This window comes from Lemur catta, chromosome 15, assembly GCF_020740605.2.
Source record: "Lemur catta isolate mLemCat1 chromosome 15, mLemCat1.pri, whole genome shotgun sequence".
Taxonomy (NCBI): domain Eukaryota; kingdom Metazoa; phylum Chordata; class Mammalia; order Primates; family Lemuridae; genus Lemur; species Lemur catta.
In genome coordinates this window covers 13,690,155-13,710,500 of record NC_059142.1, presented here as the reverse complement: position 1 = coordinate 13,710,500, position 20,346 = coordinate 13,690,155, and the positions used below count along the sequence as shown (strand labels likewise).

Genomic DNA, 20,346 nt, shown 5'->3' with positions numbered 1-20,346 from the left:
GAAGGACCTGGAAGCCACCCGGAGCCCAGCTGCCCAAACCCACCCAGCGGCCAGACTGCCACTCTGAGGAAGGGCAGCTCCCTGGGGCCCTCCACGTGCATGTGCTCACGGGTGCCTCTCAGCTCCCCATTGCCTGGCCAGAGGGCAGAGGTTCAGAGCATTTCGGCGCCCAGCTCTCCCTGACCTCTTGTCCTGTTTTCTCCTCTTGATGCAGCTTGGGGGGTCTCCCAGATGGCCACCCCAGAGTGGGAACAAGGGGTCCAGCCAGAGTTACCCCAGGCCTGGAGAAGCCACAGAAATGCTACCTGAGTTCAGGCCCACCCACCTTCGCCCCAGCAGGGGTCAGTGTGCGCCTGATCATCCTCCCAGTCCTCCCGGTGTCCTGGCCACCCTGAGCCTCGCTCCCGGGTTGCACCCCCACCCTCCACACCTGAGCCTCTCAGTCTCCACAGACTCATTTCTGAGCCCATGATATGTAGCAGAGGGGACCCAAGAAGGTCAGTAGCATCAGCACCTCTCTCCATCCCCGGCTGAGCACCCCGTAGGTCTCATGACCCCAGCATGGGATTCACAGACAACAGGGGCCTGTCAATACTGGGGGGTACCAGTCCCAGTGATCCCCAAGACACACCCCTCAGGGTCCTCCACGCCAGCCCCCAACCCTCCTCCTGCTGGCATATGGACCCCTTGGGGTCCTGGGTTCCCCTGGAAACCCCCCCGACCATCCTCACACCCTGCTTCTGGGGCATGGGATGAATCCCCAGCTTCGGAAGGGAGAAGCCAGGCAAGGAGGCCCCATGCTGAGGAGCTCTGATGTAGGATGAGTCAGAGGGGAGGCAGACAGTGCACAGACTTGACATGGCTGGTCTTGAGGTCGGTGCGTGAATTGGGGTGGGGGCTCCACTCTGCCCATCGTGCTGCCAGCCCACCCACAGAGAAGAGAGAGGCAGGGCTGGCGAGTTTGGGGTGCCTGGAAGCCACACCACACACATTTATGGGATGTCAGACATGTGGCCAGAGCCACACAGCCCGGCAGCAGCAGCGGTCTCTGCGCACCTCTACCCCGATGGTCCTTCCTGCTCAGAGCAGGAACACCCACCCAGCCCCGCACCCCACAGTCTAGGACCCCGATGAACAAGCCTATGCCAGGGCTGGACACAGGAACCCCAGGGTCTCTGAGAGCCTGGGGTGCATGCGTGTCTGTGTGCGAGAGACAGCCAGCCTCCGGCAGCGCACAACCTGGCATCTGAGTGTGGGCGTCAGTGCGTGGCTGCCTCTGCATCTGGGAGCGCCTGGCAGGCCCTGCGCGGTGGCGTAGCTGCGTGGATACAGGCGCGGTGAGCGTGGAGTGGGGTCTAGGTGTGTCTGAGAAGGTGTGGGTGTCTGGCTAGGAATGCGTGTCCATTGTGTCTGTCCCGTGATGTGCGTCTGTCTGTGCCCAGCGCCCCAGCGGCTTTCCCGCCGACTGTGCATCCCAGCGAGGCCACAGGCCTGGGCATCGGCGTGGGTGCGCAGCCCTGCGGTGACTCTGTGCCTCTCAGCAGCGGTGGGCGGCGAGGGGCGGGGCCTATCATCTGGGCACGTACTCCCGGGGCAGCCCGGTCCAGTTGTGGTCGCGCAGGGCCTTGTCCACCGTCCGGATGTAGCCATTGATCAAGTCCTTCATCTCTGGCGTGAAGGGCTCGGGGTCGTGGGGGCGCCGGCCGCGCCGCCGGAAGCTGCCCTCCTTGTTGTTCTCCACGCAGAGCAGCCGCTCCTCGCTCACGGACACGTTGAGGAAGGCCACCATCTGGCGCAGCGTGGGCACCAGGCTGCGCCGCAGCTCCTCGTAGTGCACCACCAGCAGCCGCTTCCCGTACTTGAGCCAGTCCAGCACGTGCGAGGACCACCACGAGGAGTAGCTGTTGACGAAGTCCGGCCACTCTGGGGCGGGGAGAGAAGGGACGCAGGGTCAGGGGGTGGTCCCGTCAGCCTGCTCAGGACAGGGACACCCCACCGCCCGGGGCCAACCTGCCTGGAGTCCCCACCCCCGGCCGAAGACCTTTTTGGTGACCGTGCAGCGTGTGTGCTGTGGGCTGCTGGGCCTCCTGGGGAGACGAAGGCGCCGTGGGGGCTCCATTGCCTGGCCCGGGGGTCCTATAAAGCTAAGTCAACGTGGTGCTTGCTGGGTGCTTACGGTGCCCTGTGAGTTTGACTGTTCAGACCCGTGAAACTGCCACACAGCAGGACACACGATGATGCCACAGACAGGGGCGGCTCAGACTTTTGCAGGTGATCTACTCCACGAGATTTCTTTTCCAGAAAATTAGGAAATTATTTTTTTTGGAGGGGGGTGGGGGTACATAGGTCAGAAATCATCCCTACAAAAATAGTTTCCATAGTTGGGCTATTAATATACCTCAAATACCAGGCAAAGGGGCTGCTTTCTCTCATCTTCACAATGGTCCTGCGAGACAGGGACTGTCCTTGTTTTTAAGATGAGAAAACTGAGTCTCTGGGGGGCAGACAGCTTAGAAGAGGCAGAGGAGGGCTCGGGGCTCAGCCTGCCTGACTTGGGAGGGGGCTGGTCTGGGAGGAAGGTGACAGGGGAAGGGAAGTACCGGACGCCGGTGAGGCCACCCATCGGCCTCTGTGGATCCAGGGCAGACGGAAGCACAGGCCTGGCCAGGAGGCCCTCAGCGTCTCCTCTCACCAGCACCTGCCGGGTCACAGCTTTACTTCTGGGTGACTTAATTTCACGTCACTCACCACCCAGACCCGCGTCCCTATTATCCATCGCCCAGAGGCCAGACTGCATGTGCCTCCAGGGCAGAGAACCCGACCCCGGTAGCCTGGGCCCCTGGTGCCTTGCTCTGCACCTGGCACACAGTAGGACTTCAGTACGTGTGGGTCGGTGGACTGACTCCATGAGTAAAACTGCGCTGGGGAACAAGCCAATCTGACCCCGAATCAGAAAATTCGGGTGCTATGGACTGAATGTTGTATTCCCGCAAAATTCCTATGTTGAAGCCCTGCCCTCAATATGACGGCATTTGAGACGGGGCCTTTGGGAGGAAATTAGAGTTAGATGAGGTCAGGAGGGTGGGGCCCTCGCCAGAAGAAACACCAGAGCTTTCCACATCACGTGGGGACACAGCGAGAAGGCGGCTGTCCGTAAGCCAAGACGAGGGCCCTCACGGGAAACCAGACCAGCCGGCGCTTCGATCTTGGACTTCCAGCCCCAGAACTGTGAGAAATAAATGTCTGCTGCGTAAGCCGCCAGGCTGGTGTTTTGCTGAGGCAGCCACAGCTGACTGAGACATTGGGTTTGGGTCCCAGTTCTGTCACCCGTCACCTAGGCCACCTGGACAGTGCTGCAGCTGCGTTCTCTGGGCTCATGTGATTCCCCTACGGGAGAGTGTGAGGAGCCAGCGAGAGGCAGCTTAGGAGGGAACTGACACGCTGAGTTCTGACCCCAGGCGGGGCACACATGTCATCCCACTGCTCCTTGAAAGCCCCATGACATGCAGGCTACCGTGTCATTTGATAAAGGAGGACCCTGGTTCTGGGGACAGAGGAGCATGCAAACCAGGTCCACACACATCCCAAACCAGTGCTCTTCCCTCTGCTCCGTGTGAGCTCCTGGGTATGAGCAGGGATAGAAACGGGGTGTAGACCATCCTGTTATCCCACTCATGGGGGCAGAAGAGGTTCCTGGCAATCGAGCTGGTATCTACGTACCCCATGATGCATGGACCTGAGCAGGTGTGGAGGAGACGGGGAGGAGGTGAGCTCAAGCCCAGGCATGGCAGCAGCAGGTCCCCGCGAAGATGGGTTTGAGTGGCTACCTGTGTGTGCATACTAATCCTGCATCCCAGCGGGCATCCTGCCTGTATGGACAAGCACCCCCTGCCCAGCCCTGTTTACCTTTGCTCTTCCAGTTGCGGTCAGCGGCATAGCCCAGGTGCCCAGCACATTTCCTGTTGAATTCAGCTACCAGGGACCTGTACGGGTTCCGGATCAGCAGGATGGCCGAGTCGAACATCTCGATCTCCCTCCTACCGCTCTCGTGGGTTTTCACGCAGATGGTGCGCCGGCTCCGCCAGTGGTCCTTCTCACCCTTGAACCCTGCGGGAAGAAATGAGAGGGCCCCTGTGCAGGAAGGTGTCCGTGGGGCCCCTCCTACAGCAGCAGACAGGTCTGAACGCTAACCTGTGCTGGTATCAGGGGTGACACGGCAGAGGGCACCGGGAGGACCTACGGGTGGCGATAGGAGTGGCTGCCACAGGAGGGACCCCTGTCCAAGGGAAAGTGAGAGCAGGAGGCATCTCAGAGCAGCCCCCGGGGAGGGCCCGAGCATGTCCTCTTTATGTGTGGAGATGCAGACATATATTTTTGGCATTTTCACGGAGATATTTTACTCGAGCGTCACAAATAACCCTGTGATTTAACCACAGCCTCAAGCATAGCCAGATGAAGAGACTGAGGCTCAGAGTGAGTGTGTGACTTGCCCAAGATCACACAGCACCATGGAAACAGCAACAGGGCTCTCTGCACATGGCTTTGTGTGTCCCTGTGAGGTCCCCAGCTTCCACTCCACTCCCCGCAGTGGGGGCAGGTTCTCCACCAACAGGCTCAATGGCTGTAAGGAGGTGTAGCCCCACCCTCTGACCTTATGCCACGGTCATACAACAGAGGCCCAGCCTTGCATATATGCACGTCCTTCACCTTGGATGACCCCAGAGTAGCTCTGGTAAACGTCTCAACCATGGCGTTTGAGCCCAGCCTTGAAGAACTCAGGACCCCCGTTTTTATAAATGGAGACTTGCTCGCATTGCCTAGCCTCCCCAGGGCCTGTCCCTTTCCTTGGCCCCTTGGTACAGCACTGGGGACTGAATGACTACTGGCTGAGGACAGACCACCCCTCCATCCAGAGCCACACATTTATAAACAGAGGCTACTGTGAGCTCACTGTGTGCACTTGATGTTGGGGTTAAAGGGATAAGACTCAGACCCTGTCTTTAAACTTCTATTCTAGTAGGGGAAGTAGCCCAAGTGCACAGCATAGGAGCTTATGGCAATGAAGAGCAGGGGGTACCGAACAGCCGGATGTCACAGAGGACCTCCTGGAAAGATGTCTCTGAATTTAGTCTGCCGGCCACACCCCAACGTAGCCATGCCACCCAGCTCTGGAACACACTCCATACACGCTCATGGGCTCTTGGAAACAAAATGAGTCCTACCACCTGCCCCTCTTCATGGTGGGCTGGAAAGCATTTGTATCTATGGTGAGCAGTGAAAGGTTCTCCAATACCTGGAACATGCAAGTCTCTTTTGAATCTGTAAGTCTGGGTTTACGCTTTGAAACTCAACAAGCTTCAAATTCATCTTGGCCATGGGCCAAACACCGAAAACCCTTGCTTTGATTCACTCTGTCAAATGGCTAAGAATTGCCGTGAAAGGAAGAGTCGAACCGTGGATTGAATAAATGCAAGATCTGATTTTTAACAACCTTGAGACCCGGGTGCCTTTCATGCTGCCTCAGCTATTCCAACAACAGCTACTCTGTGTTGCAGCTCAGGCCACACTCACCTACCACAATGGGGTTGGCATTTCGGTGCTGGACATGCCTTGTGAGTTCTGCGTGTACGTGTGTCATCACCTCATCCGTGCTCTGAAGCCAGTGGCTATGTTTAGCAGTCCCATAAGGTTCAAAGATGCATCTAAGGCATGTTCAAGGTAGTGTCATCCCAGCCTTTGTGGCTGGCTATTCAATCATCGGGCCACTGAGCCACATGTAGACCAATGAGCCAGCTGCTTGAATAAGGTAAAGGCTGTCTAGACGAACAAGGTGGGTAACTGCTGCCTGGGCACAGTGGGCAATTCCCAGGGGCTAGGCCAGGTGGGCAGGATCACATGCTTATCTGGCCAATTCCTCCCTCATCTGAAGGTGTCCATAACACTCAAGGCTTCCGAAGACGACAGGGCTGGCGTGTATATATACGCACAACCTTGGCTCTTCCCAACCAGACCAAGATTGTTGTGAGTGAGTCCAAGACTCACTGCACTGCCAAGCCCAGGAAATTTCTGTTTCTCTAGGATGTTACTCATAGCATCATCTTTTCCCAAACCAAACTCTGGTTAGAAATCCAGAGAAAATGTTATAACACTTGACAACGGAGAAATAAATTTTGCCAAATTTAGATGTCATTGGACTTGTCTGAAGTGCTTCATTCTTTAACAGCATACAGACTTGAGCCCTTTAATTAATTTGCTTGGCATAATGACGCCTCTTATTTTTACAAGGAAAAGATTAGAAATCATAAAACTCTTGAAGATTTTTGGACCTATTTTTCAAAAATTGCATTCTGATCAACTATGCTTTGCTTGCCTCAAAAAAAAAAAAAAAAAAAAAAAAGGAATGAGCAGATTGATGCCTTACTGAGAGTTTTAAACATTAAGGAAAATTCAAGAAATGTTTATAGAGGGGAATTTCAAACTGCTAGTGTTTCCCTTTGAATTCAGAGCAGGAACTACCTTACAAAGTTCCCCTCAAAGTGAGGTTCCAGGGCTGCCTGCATCAGCAGTACCTGGGGACTTGTTAGAAATGAAAGTTCCCAGGCCCCACCTCGGATCACCTGCATCAGACTCGTCGCGGGTGTGGGCCAGAAATCCATGTTTTAACAAGCCCTCCAAGTGATTCTTTTTTTGTAACTTAAAAAATATGTTTTATTATTATTTCTAGTTGATATGTAATAACTGTACATTTCTACAGGGTACAGTGTGATACTTTGATGCATGTATACAATGTGTAATGACCAAATCAGGGTAATGAGCATATCCATTGCATCAAACATTTATCATTTCTTTGTGTTGGAAACATTCAAAATCCTCTCTTGTGGCTATTTGAAAATATACAATAAATTATTGTAAACTGTAGTTATCCTACAGTGCTGAACATGCTAGAACTTATTCCTCCTATCTAGCTGTCATTTTGTATCCGTTAACCAACCTCTCCCTATCCCCACCCCTCCACCCTTCGCGGCCCCTACTGACCACTATTCTACTCCCAACTTCTAGGAGATGAACGTTTTCAGCTTTGACATGAGTGAGAACATGTGGCATTTATCTTTTTGTGCCTGGTTTATTTCACTTAACATGACATCCTCCAGGCTCATCCATGTTTCCATGAATGATGGGAATTCTTTTTTTTTTTTTTTTAATGGCTGAATAGCATTCCTTTGTGTATACACGTGACACTTTCTTCATCCATTCATCTGTTGACGGACACTTAGGTTGATTCCGTATCTTGACTGTTGTGAATAGTGCTGCAATAAGCACAGGAATGCAGACGCCTCTTTGACCTATCAATTTCCTTTTCTTTGGATATAAACCCAGGAGTGGGATTGTTGGATCATATGGTACTTCTATTTTTCTTTAAGGAATCTCCATACTGTTTTCCATAACAGCTTTACTAATTTACATTCCCACCAACAGTGGAGAAGAGTTCCCTTTTCTCCACATCCTTGCCAGCATTTATTTTTTGTCTTTTTGATAACAGCCATTCTAACTAGGGTGCGATGATGTCTCAGTGTGATTTTGATTTGCATTTGCCTGATGATTAGTGACGATGTGCATTTTTTCATATACCTGTTGGCCCTTTGGATGTCTTCTGAGAAATGTCTATTCACATCGCTTGCCAATTTTAAAATCAGACTATTTGTTTCTTGCTGTTGAGCTCCTTCTATACTCTGGATATAAGTCTCTTGGCACATGAATAGCTTGAAAATATTCTCTCCCATTCTGCAGGCTGTCTTTTCACTCTGTTGATTGTTTCCTTTGCTGTGCAGGAGTTTTTTAGTTTGACATAATCTCCTTCATCTATTTTTGCTTTTGTTGCCTGTGCTTTTATGGTCTTATCCAAAAAAATCTTTACCCAGACCAATACCTTGAAGCATTTCTCTTATGTTTTCTTGTACTAATTTCACAGATTTTGGTGTTACATTTAAGTCTTTAATATATTTTGAATTAATTTTTTTTGTATATAATAGAGATAGAGGTCTAGTTTCATTCTTCTGCATACAGATGTCCAGTTTTCCCAGCATCATTTATTGAAGGGACTGTGCTTTCCCCAATGTATGTTCTTGATGCCTTGGTCAAAAATAAGTTGGCTATAAACGCATGGATTTATTTCTAGGTTCTCTATTCTGTTCCATTGGTCTCTGTGTCTGTGTTTATGCCAGTATCACACTGTTTTGGTTGCTAAAGCTTTGTAATATATTTTGAAGTAGTGTGATGCCTCCAGCTTTGTTTATTTATTTATTATTTTTTGCTCACGACTGCTTTAGCTATTCAGTGTGTTTTGGGGTTCCACATAAATTTGGGCATTGTTTTCTATTTCTGTGAAGAAAGTCATTGGTATTTTTATAGGGATTGCATTGAATCTGTAGATCTCTTTTGGTAGTATGGTCATTTTCACAATATTAATTCTTCCAATCCATAAATATGGGATGTTTTCCCATTTTTTTGTGTCCTCTTCAATTTCTGTCATCAGCATTTCATAATTTTCCTTGTAGAGATTTTTCACCTCCTTGGTTAAATTTGTTCCTAGGTATTTTTGTTTTATAGCTATTGTAAATGGGATTGCTTTCTTGATTTCTTTTTCAGCTAGTTCTCTATTGGTGTATAGTAATACTACTGATTTTTTATGTTGCTTTTGTATATTGCAATTTTACTGACAAAGTTCATTTATCAGTTCTGAGAGTTTCTGGGTGAAGTAGTTAGGTATTTCTATATATAAGATCATGTCAGGCTGGGTGTGATGGCTCACACCTGTAATCCTAGCACTTTGGGAGGCCAAAGTGGGAGGATCACTTGAGGTCAGGAGTTTGAGACCAGCCTGAGCAAGAGCGAGACCCCATGTTTACAAAAAACAGAAAAATTAGCCAGGCATGGTGGCACACGCCTGTAGTCCCAGCTACTTGGGAGGCTGAGGCAGGAGGATCTCTGAAGCCCAGGAGTTTGAGGTTGCAGTGAGCTATGATGATGCCACTGCACTCTAGCCTGGGCAACAGAGCAAGACTCTAACTAAAAAAAAAAAAAAATCATGCCATCTGCAAACAGGAACGATTTGATTTCCTCCTTTTCAATTTAAATGCTCTTTATATCCTTCTCTTGCCTAACTGCTCTGGCTAGGACTTCCAGTACTAGGTTGAATAGAAGTGGTGAAAGTGGGCATCCTTGTCCTGTTTCAACTCTTAGAGGAAAAGTTTTCAACTTTTCCCTGTTCAATATGATGTTAGCTGTGGGTTTGTCATATATGGCCTTCATTGTGTGGAGGTATAATCCTTCTATACCTAATTTGTTGAGAGCTTTTGCAATGAAGGGATATTGAATTCTGTCAAATGCTTTTTCTCCATCTATTGAGATGACCACATGGGTTTTTGTCTTTCATTCTGTTGATGTGGTGTATCACATTGATTTGCATATGTTGAGCCATCCTTGCATCCCTGGGATGAATTCCCCTTGATAGTGGTATATGATCTTTTTGCTGCTAGATTTGGTTTGCTAGTATTTTAAGGATTTTTGCATTAATGTTCATCAGGGATATTGGCCTGTAGTTTTCTTTTTTATTGTGTCCTTGGTTTTTTTTTTTTGTCCTTGGTTTTGATATCAGGATAATACTGGCCTTGTAAAATGAGTTTGGAAGAATTTCCTCCCCTTCAAATTTTTGGAATAGTTTGAAAAAAACTAGTGTTAGTTCTTTAAAAGTTGGTGGAATTCAGCAGTGAACCTGTCTGGTCCTGAGATTTTTCTTAGTTGGGAGACATTCTATTACTGATTCAATCTCATTACTCATTATCTTTCTGTTCAAGTTTTGTATTTCTTTCTGGTTCAATCTTGGTAGGCATGTGTCCAAGAATTTATCTATTTCCTCTAGGTTTTTCAATTTGTTAATATAGAGCTGTTCATAATAGTCTCTAATGATCCTTGGTATTTTTGTGTTATCAATTGTAATGTCTCCTTATTCACTTCTTATTTTATTTGGGTCTTTTATCTTTTTTTTTCTTAGTCTAGCTAATGGTTTGCCAATTTTGTTTATCTTTTCAAAAAATCAACTTTTTTTCATGGATCTTTTGTAATTTTGGTAGTCTATTTCATTTATCTCTACTCTGATGTTTATCATTTCTTTCTTTCTACTAATTTTGGGTTGGTTTATTCTCATTTTTCTAGTTCCTTGAGGTGCATAATTAGGTTGTTTATTTGAAATATTTCTACTTTTTTGATGTAGACATTTATTGCTATAAACCTCACTCTTAGTACTTCTTTTACTATATCCCATAGGTTTCGGTATGTTGTGTTTCTATTTTCATTTGTTTCAAAAAAATTTTAAATTTCTTTCCTAGTTTCTTCCTTGACCCACTGGGCATTTAAAAATTTTTTTTTTTTAGAGACAGGGTTTCGCTATGTTCCCCAGGCTGGATTTGAACTCCTGGATTCAATTCTCCCACCTGAGTCTCCCAAATAGTTGGGACTATAGGTGTGTGCCATCTTGCCTGGATATTTAATTTTGATGTATTTGTACAGTTTCCAAAGAGTTTCTGGTTATTGATTTCTAGTTTAATTCCATTATGGTCATAAAAGATACTTGATATTATTTTGATTTTTAAAAATGTGTTGAGACATGTTTTGTGGCCTCACATATCCTGGAGAATGTGCAGTTTAATCTGATGTTTCTTTGTTGATTTTCTCTCTAAATGATCTGTACAATGCTGAGAGTGGGGTGCTGACATTCTTAACTATTATTATATTGGTGTTCATCTCTCCCTTTAGATCTAACACTATCTGCTTTATATATCTGGGTACTCTGGTATTGGGTGCATATATGAATTCTGAATTGACCCCTTTATCATTATATATAATGACTCTTCTTTGTTTTTCTGCAGCTTTTGACTTAAATTCTATTTTCTCTGATGTAAGTATAGCTACTCCTGTTCACTTTGGGTTTCCATTTGCATACAATATCTTTTTCCATCCCTTTACTTTCAGTCTATGTGTGTCTTTAAAGGTGAGGTGAGTTTCTTGTAGGCAGCAAATAGTTTGGTCTTGATTTTTCATCCATTCAGCCAGTTTATATTTTTCAATTGGGTAATCTAATCAATTTACATTCAAGGTTGTTATTATAGGTGAGGACTTACTTCTGTTATTTTATTAATTATTTTCTGGTTGTTTTGTATCCCTTATGTTCCTTTATTCCTCTCTTATTGTTTATCTTTGTGGTTTCGTGGTTTTCTATAGTGATAAACTTTAATTCCTTTCTGGTTTTCATTTGTATAATATTTGTATTTCATTGTATTATATCCTTTCTATATTTCATTTGTATTTTCATCTGCTTTATTACTGTATTTTATACTTTGATGTGTTCTCATGATGGTGGTTGTCATTCTTTTGCTTACAAATGTAGGACTTCCTTAAGCATTTTTTGTAAGGTCAGTCTGGCAGTGACTAATTCCCTTATTTTTGCTTGTCTAGGAAAGTCTTTATTTCTCCTTCATTTCTGAAGGGATAGTTTTATTGGGTATAGTATTCTTGGCTGACAGTTTTCTTCTTTCAGCTCTTTGACTATATCTTTCCATTCTCTGCTGGCCTATAAGGTTTCTGAAGAGAAATCTGCTGTTAGTCTCATGTGACTAATTATATGTGACTTAATTTCTTTTGCTGTTTTTAGAAGTCTGTCCTTGACTTTTGACTACATTATGCTTTGGAGAGGACCTTTTTGGGTTGAAACTATTTGGGACTCTTTGAGATTCCTGGATCTGGATGTCTACATCTCTCTTAAGACTTGGGAAGTTTTCAGCTATTACTTTATTAAATAGTTTTTCTATGCCTCTTCCCATCTATTTACCTTCTCAAAAGCCCACAATGCAGATATCTGTTCACATAATGGTGCCCTATAAGTCCCATAGGTTTTCTTCATTCTTTTTAATTATTTTTTGTTGCTTTTTGTCTCACTGGGTTATTTCAAAAGACCTGTCTTCAAGTTCAGAAATTCCTTCTTCTGCTTGATCTAATCTGTTATTGAAGCTTTCAGTTGTGTTTTTTTATTTCATTCACTGAATTATTCAGCTCTCAGATATGTTTGGTTCTCTTTGATATCTATCTCTGTTGAATTGCTCATTCAGATCAGGAATTGTTTTCCTGATTTCATTGAATTCTTTATCTGTATTCTCCTGTATCTTGTATCATTATTTTAAATTCCTTTTCAGATATTTCACAGATTTCCTTTGCTTTGGGGTCTGTTCCTGGAGAATTATTGTGTCCCTTTGGAAGTGTCATGTTTTCTTGCTCTTTCCTGTTTCTTGTGTACGTACCTATGTTGGTATCTGTACATCTGGTGGAACAGTCACTTCTCCCAATTTTATGGAGTAGCTTTCATAGGGAAAGACTTTTTCCTGTAGATGTATGCTATAGTGTTGGTTTGGCTTTGGTTCTGGGTGGGTGCAGTAGTGCAGTCACCATGTAATTTCTTTAGCTGTAATAAACATCAGTGGTGTCTGCAAGTGCTTCAATAGCCCAGACTGTGGGTGTCTATGGAGGCAGTGGCATAGGTTTGCTATGGATGGGGACCACCAGGCAGGCCGGTCCTTGGTCCCTGAGGGGTGAGCGTAGCACACAGTGGCTCCATATACAGGTGGTTTTTATGCATACTCAAGTTTAAGATACACTGCTCTAGTGCTCTGAGGAGCTCAGCTGGCAAGGTAACAGTCTGGCCACTGGGAGCTGCCTTCTACCCTCCCTTGCAGCTCTGACTTACCTTTGTTATAGAGGGTTCCATCAAAGTAGTAGCTCCCTGTATAGAAGCCAGTAGCATGCTCAATGAGGTGCCGTGCCCATGTGTTTCCGGCTCCTGGGAAGCTTGACAAAGCCACAAACACTTTGGATTTGTTGGGAAGGAACCTTCTGTCTGTGCACCGAGTGTCTGAAAGTCCAGAAGTATCAGAGGGTTACTCACTTCCATTTTGATTGACAGATTCACCACTGGATTCCCCTAGACAGGGACTGATGATCCAAGACTCCCATTTAATAGGTGGGGAAACCAAGTCCCAAAGAAGGAAAGAGATTTTCCACCTGTACCTTGGCTGCAAGCCCCATGACACCCCAGCACAAGAGTGGGTGGGAATCAGGCACCCTATGGGTCTTTGACCCTCATTCTGTCTCCATAGCCACAGCCAAACCTTTGCTCCCGGCATAGCATAGGTAACTCCAGATTATGCTAGGGAGGTAAGGGGTAAGGGGTAAGGGGTTGTGGCTAGACCGAGCAATGCCCACACCCAGGTACAGCCAACAACAAACCAGGGTTGGACTAACTCTAGGCAAGCAATTCTGTATCTCATCCTCAGGGCTGCTGCAAGGAACACATGAAATCACCAGGGGAAAGGCTCAAGGCCTCCAGGGCTGTGCTGGGTCACAGTAGGCACTTGATAAAGGTGGTAACAACCCTCTTCACCTGCACTTCCTCTCATCAGTTCCTAAGGTCAGCCTGGATACTCACACCAAGGAGGATGCCCAGCTCCTGGAGGCACTGGAGGTCCCTGGGATCCCATTCTTACCATGCTGCCCAACCCCACCACCTTGCTATTGCTTCCCCTCTGGTCCCTGCCTCTTTTTGCTTTCTCTCTTCCTCTTAGCACTGTTGTTCCCAGACAGACTCAGATAAAGAGTCTGATGTTCTTCAAAGTGAGTCCAGGATTTAGCCTCCAGGGAGGGTGGAGGCCTCACCCTTCCCATTATCTCCACTACCCACTAAGATGCTGGGGTCCCCAGGACTGCACACTCAGCCATGACTGGCATCTCCAAACCGCGGAAGCTCTCTGTAACCCCAGACCAAATACCAAATGCCACAACCGGTGGTGGGTACAGAGCTCACCTTGCACAGGTGTCTGGTAGACCTCGCAGTAATCTTCCAGCCTCTGGACCTCAGGGTCCTGGTCACACAGCGAGCTGTCCATGGCATCCCGCAGGCTGAACTGGGGGGTAGGGTAAGCACAGTAGCATTTCCAGCCCCTGAGGACGGCCAAAGGGAATTCCTGCCAGGGAAGAGTAAGAAAGGATGAGAAGCACATTGAGTGAATGTGGGAACTGTGCCTCCCACAGCTCAGGAACTGGGATGAACATGTGGGATGTACTGGCAGCTGCACGGGGTCCACAGGGCTGCCCACCTTCCTTCCATCACCAGGCTGTGTGCCCAAACCCAGGGGACACAAAGCTCAAAAGGACGTGATTTTTCCCTGGGCTTTTGAGATGCTGTGGCATTTGTCAGGAGTGACAGGGAGGGAAAGGTCACTCTGGGCAGTGTATCCACATGAGTGGACGTCTGTGTGGGACAGAGTGGGACAGACAGATCAGCTGACACAGGACAGCTCCGGGGCTCAACATGTCACACTGTCAACCAATGGACCTTGAGCCCTGAGAGAGGACTGGAATTCCTTCTGGCCCTTGTTGGCCAGCCACCTCCCTGGAAACACACCAAAGCCAACTCTGGTGCCTGATGTCCCACTGTAGGGTGGGGACAGATTCCTGTACAGTCATCTTTCCAACGATGGACTGGCTTGGGAAGAGCAGAGCTTGTTCCTACTCAAGGTGCTTAACCCAGCGGGGGCTTCCTGAAAACGGAAGGGCCCTGCCAGGGTTAGGAGAGGGGAGGTGCCTCGCTCTGTGGGCCAAGTCAGCTCCCAGTAGTCTCTTAAGTGAGTTCTTATTCTCCTTGGAGCAGACTGCACCATGCACTGGGGAGAGCTGGGGTGCTGGCATCCTGAAGACCCGGATGTGAATTCCAGCTCACTCACTGGGCACCCTTGAGCAAGGTGCTTAACCTCTCTGAATTTCACCATTGAAAATGGTGATAAAATCCACCCTGTATGTTTATGACAAGGGCTAGATAAGACAGGTCCAAACGGCCCAGCCCTGGGCCTGGAACAGAGTAGGTTCTTCCACAGAGGTATGGGCCATCCTCAGCCTCCCTAACCCTTAGGGCATCAGCCATGGCTTGCTCAAAAATGCATCCACCTACCTCTCCCACATATATTTTCTGAGCACCTACTCTGTCCTGGGCATGAGGTAGGACACTTAGCCCCATGTCATCCCGGCCCTCCCTGCACCCCACAGCCAGGAGACGCAGGACTGCCGGAGCGGAGAGAGATGAGAGAGTCGTCTGCGAGTGTGTGCACCGGGGAGCGAGGCAGTGGGTGGAGAACACTTCCCACTGCTAAGGGAAGCGCTGCACAAACCTTTTTATTTTTTGCTCACAGCAAAAATCTCATAAATAAATAAGTAAAAGAAAATCAATAGCATTTTCTGAGCACGGCCAGGTCAAGTTGAAGATCTCGACACTCATAAAAGACAATAGACAGTGTCCAGGCCCAGGGCGGGCGATGCAGGCCGGCGGGGCGGGAGGAGATGCAGCCAGATGTTGCCCCCAGTGTCAGGCTGCTTTTGTAGGCACAGGCCGGACCCGCTCCTAGGTGCCTGGCAGCGCCCAGAGAAGACTCTCCCCCTTCGCTCGTCTGTCTTCAAGCTGAGAAGCCGCTGCGAGTGAGTGCACAGCAGGCTGAGGAGCCCCGCCAGCACCTCCAGCCAGACTCTGTCGGGTCACTTCTCTACAGAAAGTGAGATCTGTGGCCAGACCCTGGAGCAGAACATGGATGGCTTTTCTGGAAGGAAGTTTTCCTGCTGCATTGAGTTTGGGAAAAGCGATCCCAAGAACCGCCACCTCTGGCCTCTGCGCTCCATCCACCCTCCCTCACAGAGCGCTCATCCCGCCTCGTCCCACGTCCCACGTCAGCACCTTCACGGTGGGCAGCTGCAGAGGCCAGCAGCCCGGCTCCTGCGGCCCAGCAGGGGGCCACCTGTCCGCGATGGCTGCGCTGGGCTGAACTTGTCCCCCCAAACCCATATGTTGACATCCTCAGCCCCACTACCTCAGAACGTGACCTTATTTGGAAGCAGGGTCTTTACTGGGATAATTAAAATGAGACTGCTAGGGTGGGCCCTCATCCAATATGACGGGGTCCTTATAAGAAGAGGTTAGGACACAGACAACACACAGACCACGGACGGCCACGTGTGGACACAGCAAGAAGGCTGCCATCTGTAGGCCAAAGAGAGCGGTCTCAGGAGAAAATAAACCTGCTGACACCTTGATCTCGGACTTCCAGTCTCCAGAACTGTGAGAAAATAAACGACTTTTGTTTAAGCACCCCAATCTGTGGCACTCTGTCACGGCAGCCCGAGCTGATGGACACAATGCCTCCATTTCTTGCAGTTCCTTGGCCACCCTAGTTATGCTCCCACCTCAGGGCCTTTGCACGTGCTCTTCCCTCTTCCTGGAATGTCCTTCCCCCAGATACCCTCATGGCTCCCCCCCACTTTCTTCAAGTCACCTTCTCTGTGGGGCCTTCCCTGGCCACCCCCTTTTCAAGATTCAACACCCCCTCACCGTCACCACACACCCTACTCCTTTTAATTGTATTTAATAACTTACCTAGATGAAAGGCTCTGGCCCCAAACGTGCTGGGCAGTCGGTGTGGACGAGCGCGTATGCAGACAAGCAGCACGTCCATGACCCCACGCCTGCTCACAGCCACCCCACCTCCCCCAGAGCAGCCACACTTCTGATTTCCATCACCACGGGTCAGTTTTGTCTATTCTATAATAGAATATCACATAAATAGAATCACTCAGTACACAATTTTGCATGCCTGGTTCTTTCCATTCTGAAAAGTATCTGTTAAAGCCAACCATGTTGTTCTACATGTCCACACACTGTTCCTTTTCATGGCTACATAGGATTCCATGGGTGCATTTGCCAGTTTTCAAGTCATTCCCTTGCGTAGGGACATCTGGGCCGTTCCCACATTTTAGGTGTTGTGAATAAAGCCTCACTGGACATTCTTGTACAAGCCATTTAGTCAATACATGTTTTCATTTCTCATGGGTAAACACTTACAACTCCTGCCCCATTTTTCTGCACGGACTGATCACCATACAACATATTGTCTATTTTACTTATTCACTTGGTTTACCTCCTGCCTCTGTCCAGGAGAACACCAGCAAGATTGCTGTGTGTTCCGTGCGCTTTGCTGTATCCGCAGTACCTGGAACAGTGTCTCAGACATGGTGGATGTGCAGTAAATGTGCAACGAATGAACAGATGAATGAATGAATGAACAAAGGAACATCCTTTCCAAATCCTGACCCCACCAAAAGCTGCTTGAAACCAATGCAGGTCTGATCTTTCTGCACGGAGGGTGTGAGGGAGGAGAAGAAAGCCTGCTACATCTAAGCAAATCCTCCCCACACCAGGACCCCAGGGGGACTCTGCTGTCCTGGGATTCCTGTTTGGAGGGAGCAGTTTCCACCAGCACGTAGACCCGCTGGGCGCGCGGGCTCTCCCTCCCTCCCTGCCCGGCGGTAACGGTGCTACTGACACTGATGCTCACAATCTTATATCCCAGGGCCGCAGGACGGGCTGCCCCCACCGGTGACCCGAACCTCTTTGCTTCCTTGAGTGGATTAAACTGTCAAGTTTCCGGGTGTTTGCAGAGCAACGGGAGAGCTGCAGACAGTAATGTGGTTTTATTTACAACATAACCATTTCAGCAACATCACTGGATTCTGAAAACACAGAACAATTTTCAGCCCATTGGGGATTTCTAGGACATGATTTCCATAAAAATTAAATATTGATGAATCTTTTCTCTCTGCCAACTTCCCTGCTTCCCCCACCCCTACCCTAAGCTTCGGTGAGAGAGAGAGAGAGAGGGAACAGACAGAGAGAAGGGGAGAAAGGGATCGGAGAGAGCAACGCAGAAGAAGTGAGAACAGAGATTCGGGATTGTTTCAATCAAACAGATGAGGGGTTATAGAGGCAGCCACTCAGCTGTGTCTGGGGACAGATTGGCAGGGGGTAGGGGGTCCAAATCCTAGGCTGTATCTACAGCCTGAGCCTGGGCTCAGCCTGGGCCTGCAGTGTGCGTGGGCGTTCAGCCTGGAGCCAGGTCATGACACAGCCAGGGCATGGCTTTGTGGGTAGCAGGGATCCACGTGCAAAGGCCTGGTCTGTGGCCAGGGGTCAAGGCGTGGACATTCCCCCAGGCAAGAAGCAAGGGCCCAGGCAGGACCCCTGTCAACAACCGGCCCATCTGGGCCTCATATCCTCCATCTTCATTCCTCCTCCAGCACTGGTCTCAGGATCTCCAGGATTACAGAGAATCACAGAGAGGGGGAAACTGAGGCTTGGAGGCAGGCACTGAATAGCCCAAGATGTCCACCCAACAGGTGAGCAGGAACAGACGCCAGCCTTCTGGACTCCGAGTCCAGGGCTCTGCTACACACCACGGTAGTTCAGCTCCTTGGAGGCAGACACACGAGTGCGATGGATTTGCAATGAAATCCGAGACCCAATGCGGAAGTTGGCTCTGCCAGTCTCTTGCCTCCAGGGCAGTTCCCTTCACTCCAGAGGCAGATGTGGACATTCAAGATACAAAAAGGAAAGAAAACGCCCACAAAGGTGGCTTCAGGGATGGAGGATGATATGGTTGGGATGTTTGGTCACTTCCAAACCTCATGCTGAAATTTGAGCCCCAGTATGGGAGGTGGGGCCTGGTGGTAGGTGCTTGGGTCATGGGGGAAGATCCCTTACAAATGGCTTGGTGCCCTCCCCATGGTAACGAGAGAGTTTTTGCTTTATTAGTTCAGGGCAGAGCTGGTTGTTTCAAACAGCCCAGCCCCTCCTTCCTCTCTCGCCACGTGACACACCTGCTTCCCCCTTTGCCTTCTGCCTTGATCGGAAGCTTCTTGAAGCCCTCGCCAGAGCAGATGCCGGCGTGATCCTTCTTGTACAGTCTGCAGAACCGTGAGCCACAAAAACTTCCTTTCTTTATAAATTACCCAGCCTCGGGCATTTCCTTTGTAGCAATGCAAGTGGACTAATTTAGAGGGCAAAGTGGCTTTCAGGCAAATGTCAGGTTGACTGAAAACTCGTCCAGTGATGCTGTAACTGAGAATAGGGGCTGTGTGACTTGAGATGCAGGTCCTGGGAGGGGGAAGGAGCCCCAGGCGTGTCATAAGGAACCGGCTTTGAATCCCACTGGCGGGCCGCTAGCTGGCTACGGCATCTCTGTGCCTTGGTTTCCTCATGTGGAAAAGGGGCACAGTTTAATGATTAAGGGCTCTGGAGTCCGTAGGCGTGGATTTAAATGATTGAATCTTGGTCTCTCCATCCATATAGGGGATCTGGGGCTTGAAATACTCTCAAGGGACCTTTCAGAGGGAGAGTGACAGACACTCAGCAGACCCGGATGGGCCGAGTCCAGGTGAAGCCAAATGCATGTGGGCAGCCCCCACCCCATCCCCTGCGGCATCTACTCTTCCCCACGTAAAGAGCCAACTCACCAGTCCCTGTCTATGCATCCAGCCCCGAGGAGCTGGCAGCTCTAGCACACACTCTACAGACACTGGAATATCATACTCTGGACATGAGAATAGGCCAAGCATGATTGTTTGGGGCCAAAGTCAGCATGTCTCCAGGGGACCCTATGGACTGTCTCCATGGGCACCATGGTTCTCTGAAGACTTGAGCCTCCGACAGCGACCTACCTAACCCACCAACCCACCCCCACACAACCCGCCCCCCCCAACCCCCGTCAAAGCCAAACCTCCACCACACAGAAGAGCCTGTGACGTGTGGCATGACTAGAACTACCAAACCGGCAGGATCCCAAGGGGCTTGGATTTTCATCGACTTGGGAAAGGACCAGCTCCTCATCTTAGACAGTTCCTCAAACACACCTCACACAGCAAGAGAACCATGGGGAAGCTGAATAACAGTGACGACCATAATCGCCATCTGGAACACTCGCTGCTCAGGAGATATCCCAAAACACAAACCACAAATTTGGCCATGTCCACACGGTCGATGAATCCTCATTACAACGTGGTGAGGCATTTTTACCTCCACCAATCCCATTGAACAGATGAGAAAACTGAGTCTCAGGGTCATGTGATCCAGCCAGGACCACGAAACAAGAAAGTGGCAGAGAAGGGACATGAACCCAGGATACTATGACTCTAAAGCCTTCTTTCTACCAGCGTAAGAAGAATAAGGCTAGAAGACACACTCCTCAAAATGCATCAAAAGTCTAAAACACACAAAATGTACACACCCGTGGCCTCAGCAATTCCTTATCTCCATTTAGTCCAGTGAAATAGTTATGAACATGCTCAAAGGTTTATCTTTAAGGATGTTTGTGGTGGTATTGTTTATGATAGCAAAAATGAAAAAGAAAACAAAAGGAAATGGCCTACATG

The 20,346-nt window shown here is 48.7% G+C and overlaps 1 protein-coding gene across 2 annotated transcripts in view; it reads right to left on the bottom strand.

The window, feature by feature from the left end:
* Positions 1–953: 953 nt before the first annotated feature.
* Positions 954–20,346, bottom strand: part of WSCD1 (WSC domain containing 1) — a 49,093-nt gene continuing 29,700 nt past the window's right edge. The window contains exons 6-9 of one of the 2 annotated variants that reach the window (XM_045526003.1): positions 13,907–14,066; positions 12,794–12,958; positions 3,907–4,107; positions 954–1,923 (exon numbers count right to left, since the gene is read on the bottom strand). In XM_045526003.1, coding sequence (XP_045381959.1) covers positions 1,571–1,923; positions 3,907–4,107; positions 12,794–12,958; positions 13,907–14,066 — 879 coding nt within the window. In that variant the 3' untranslated portion in view covers positions 954–1,570. The remainder of the gene's footprint in view (positions 1,924–3,906; positions 4,108–12,793; positions 12,959–13,906; positions 14,067–20,346) is intronic. The other variant, XM_045526004.1, reaches the window with a different exon arrangement.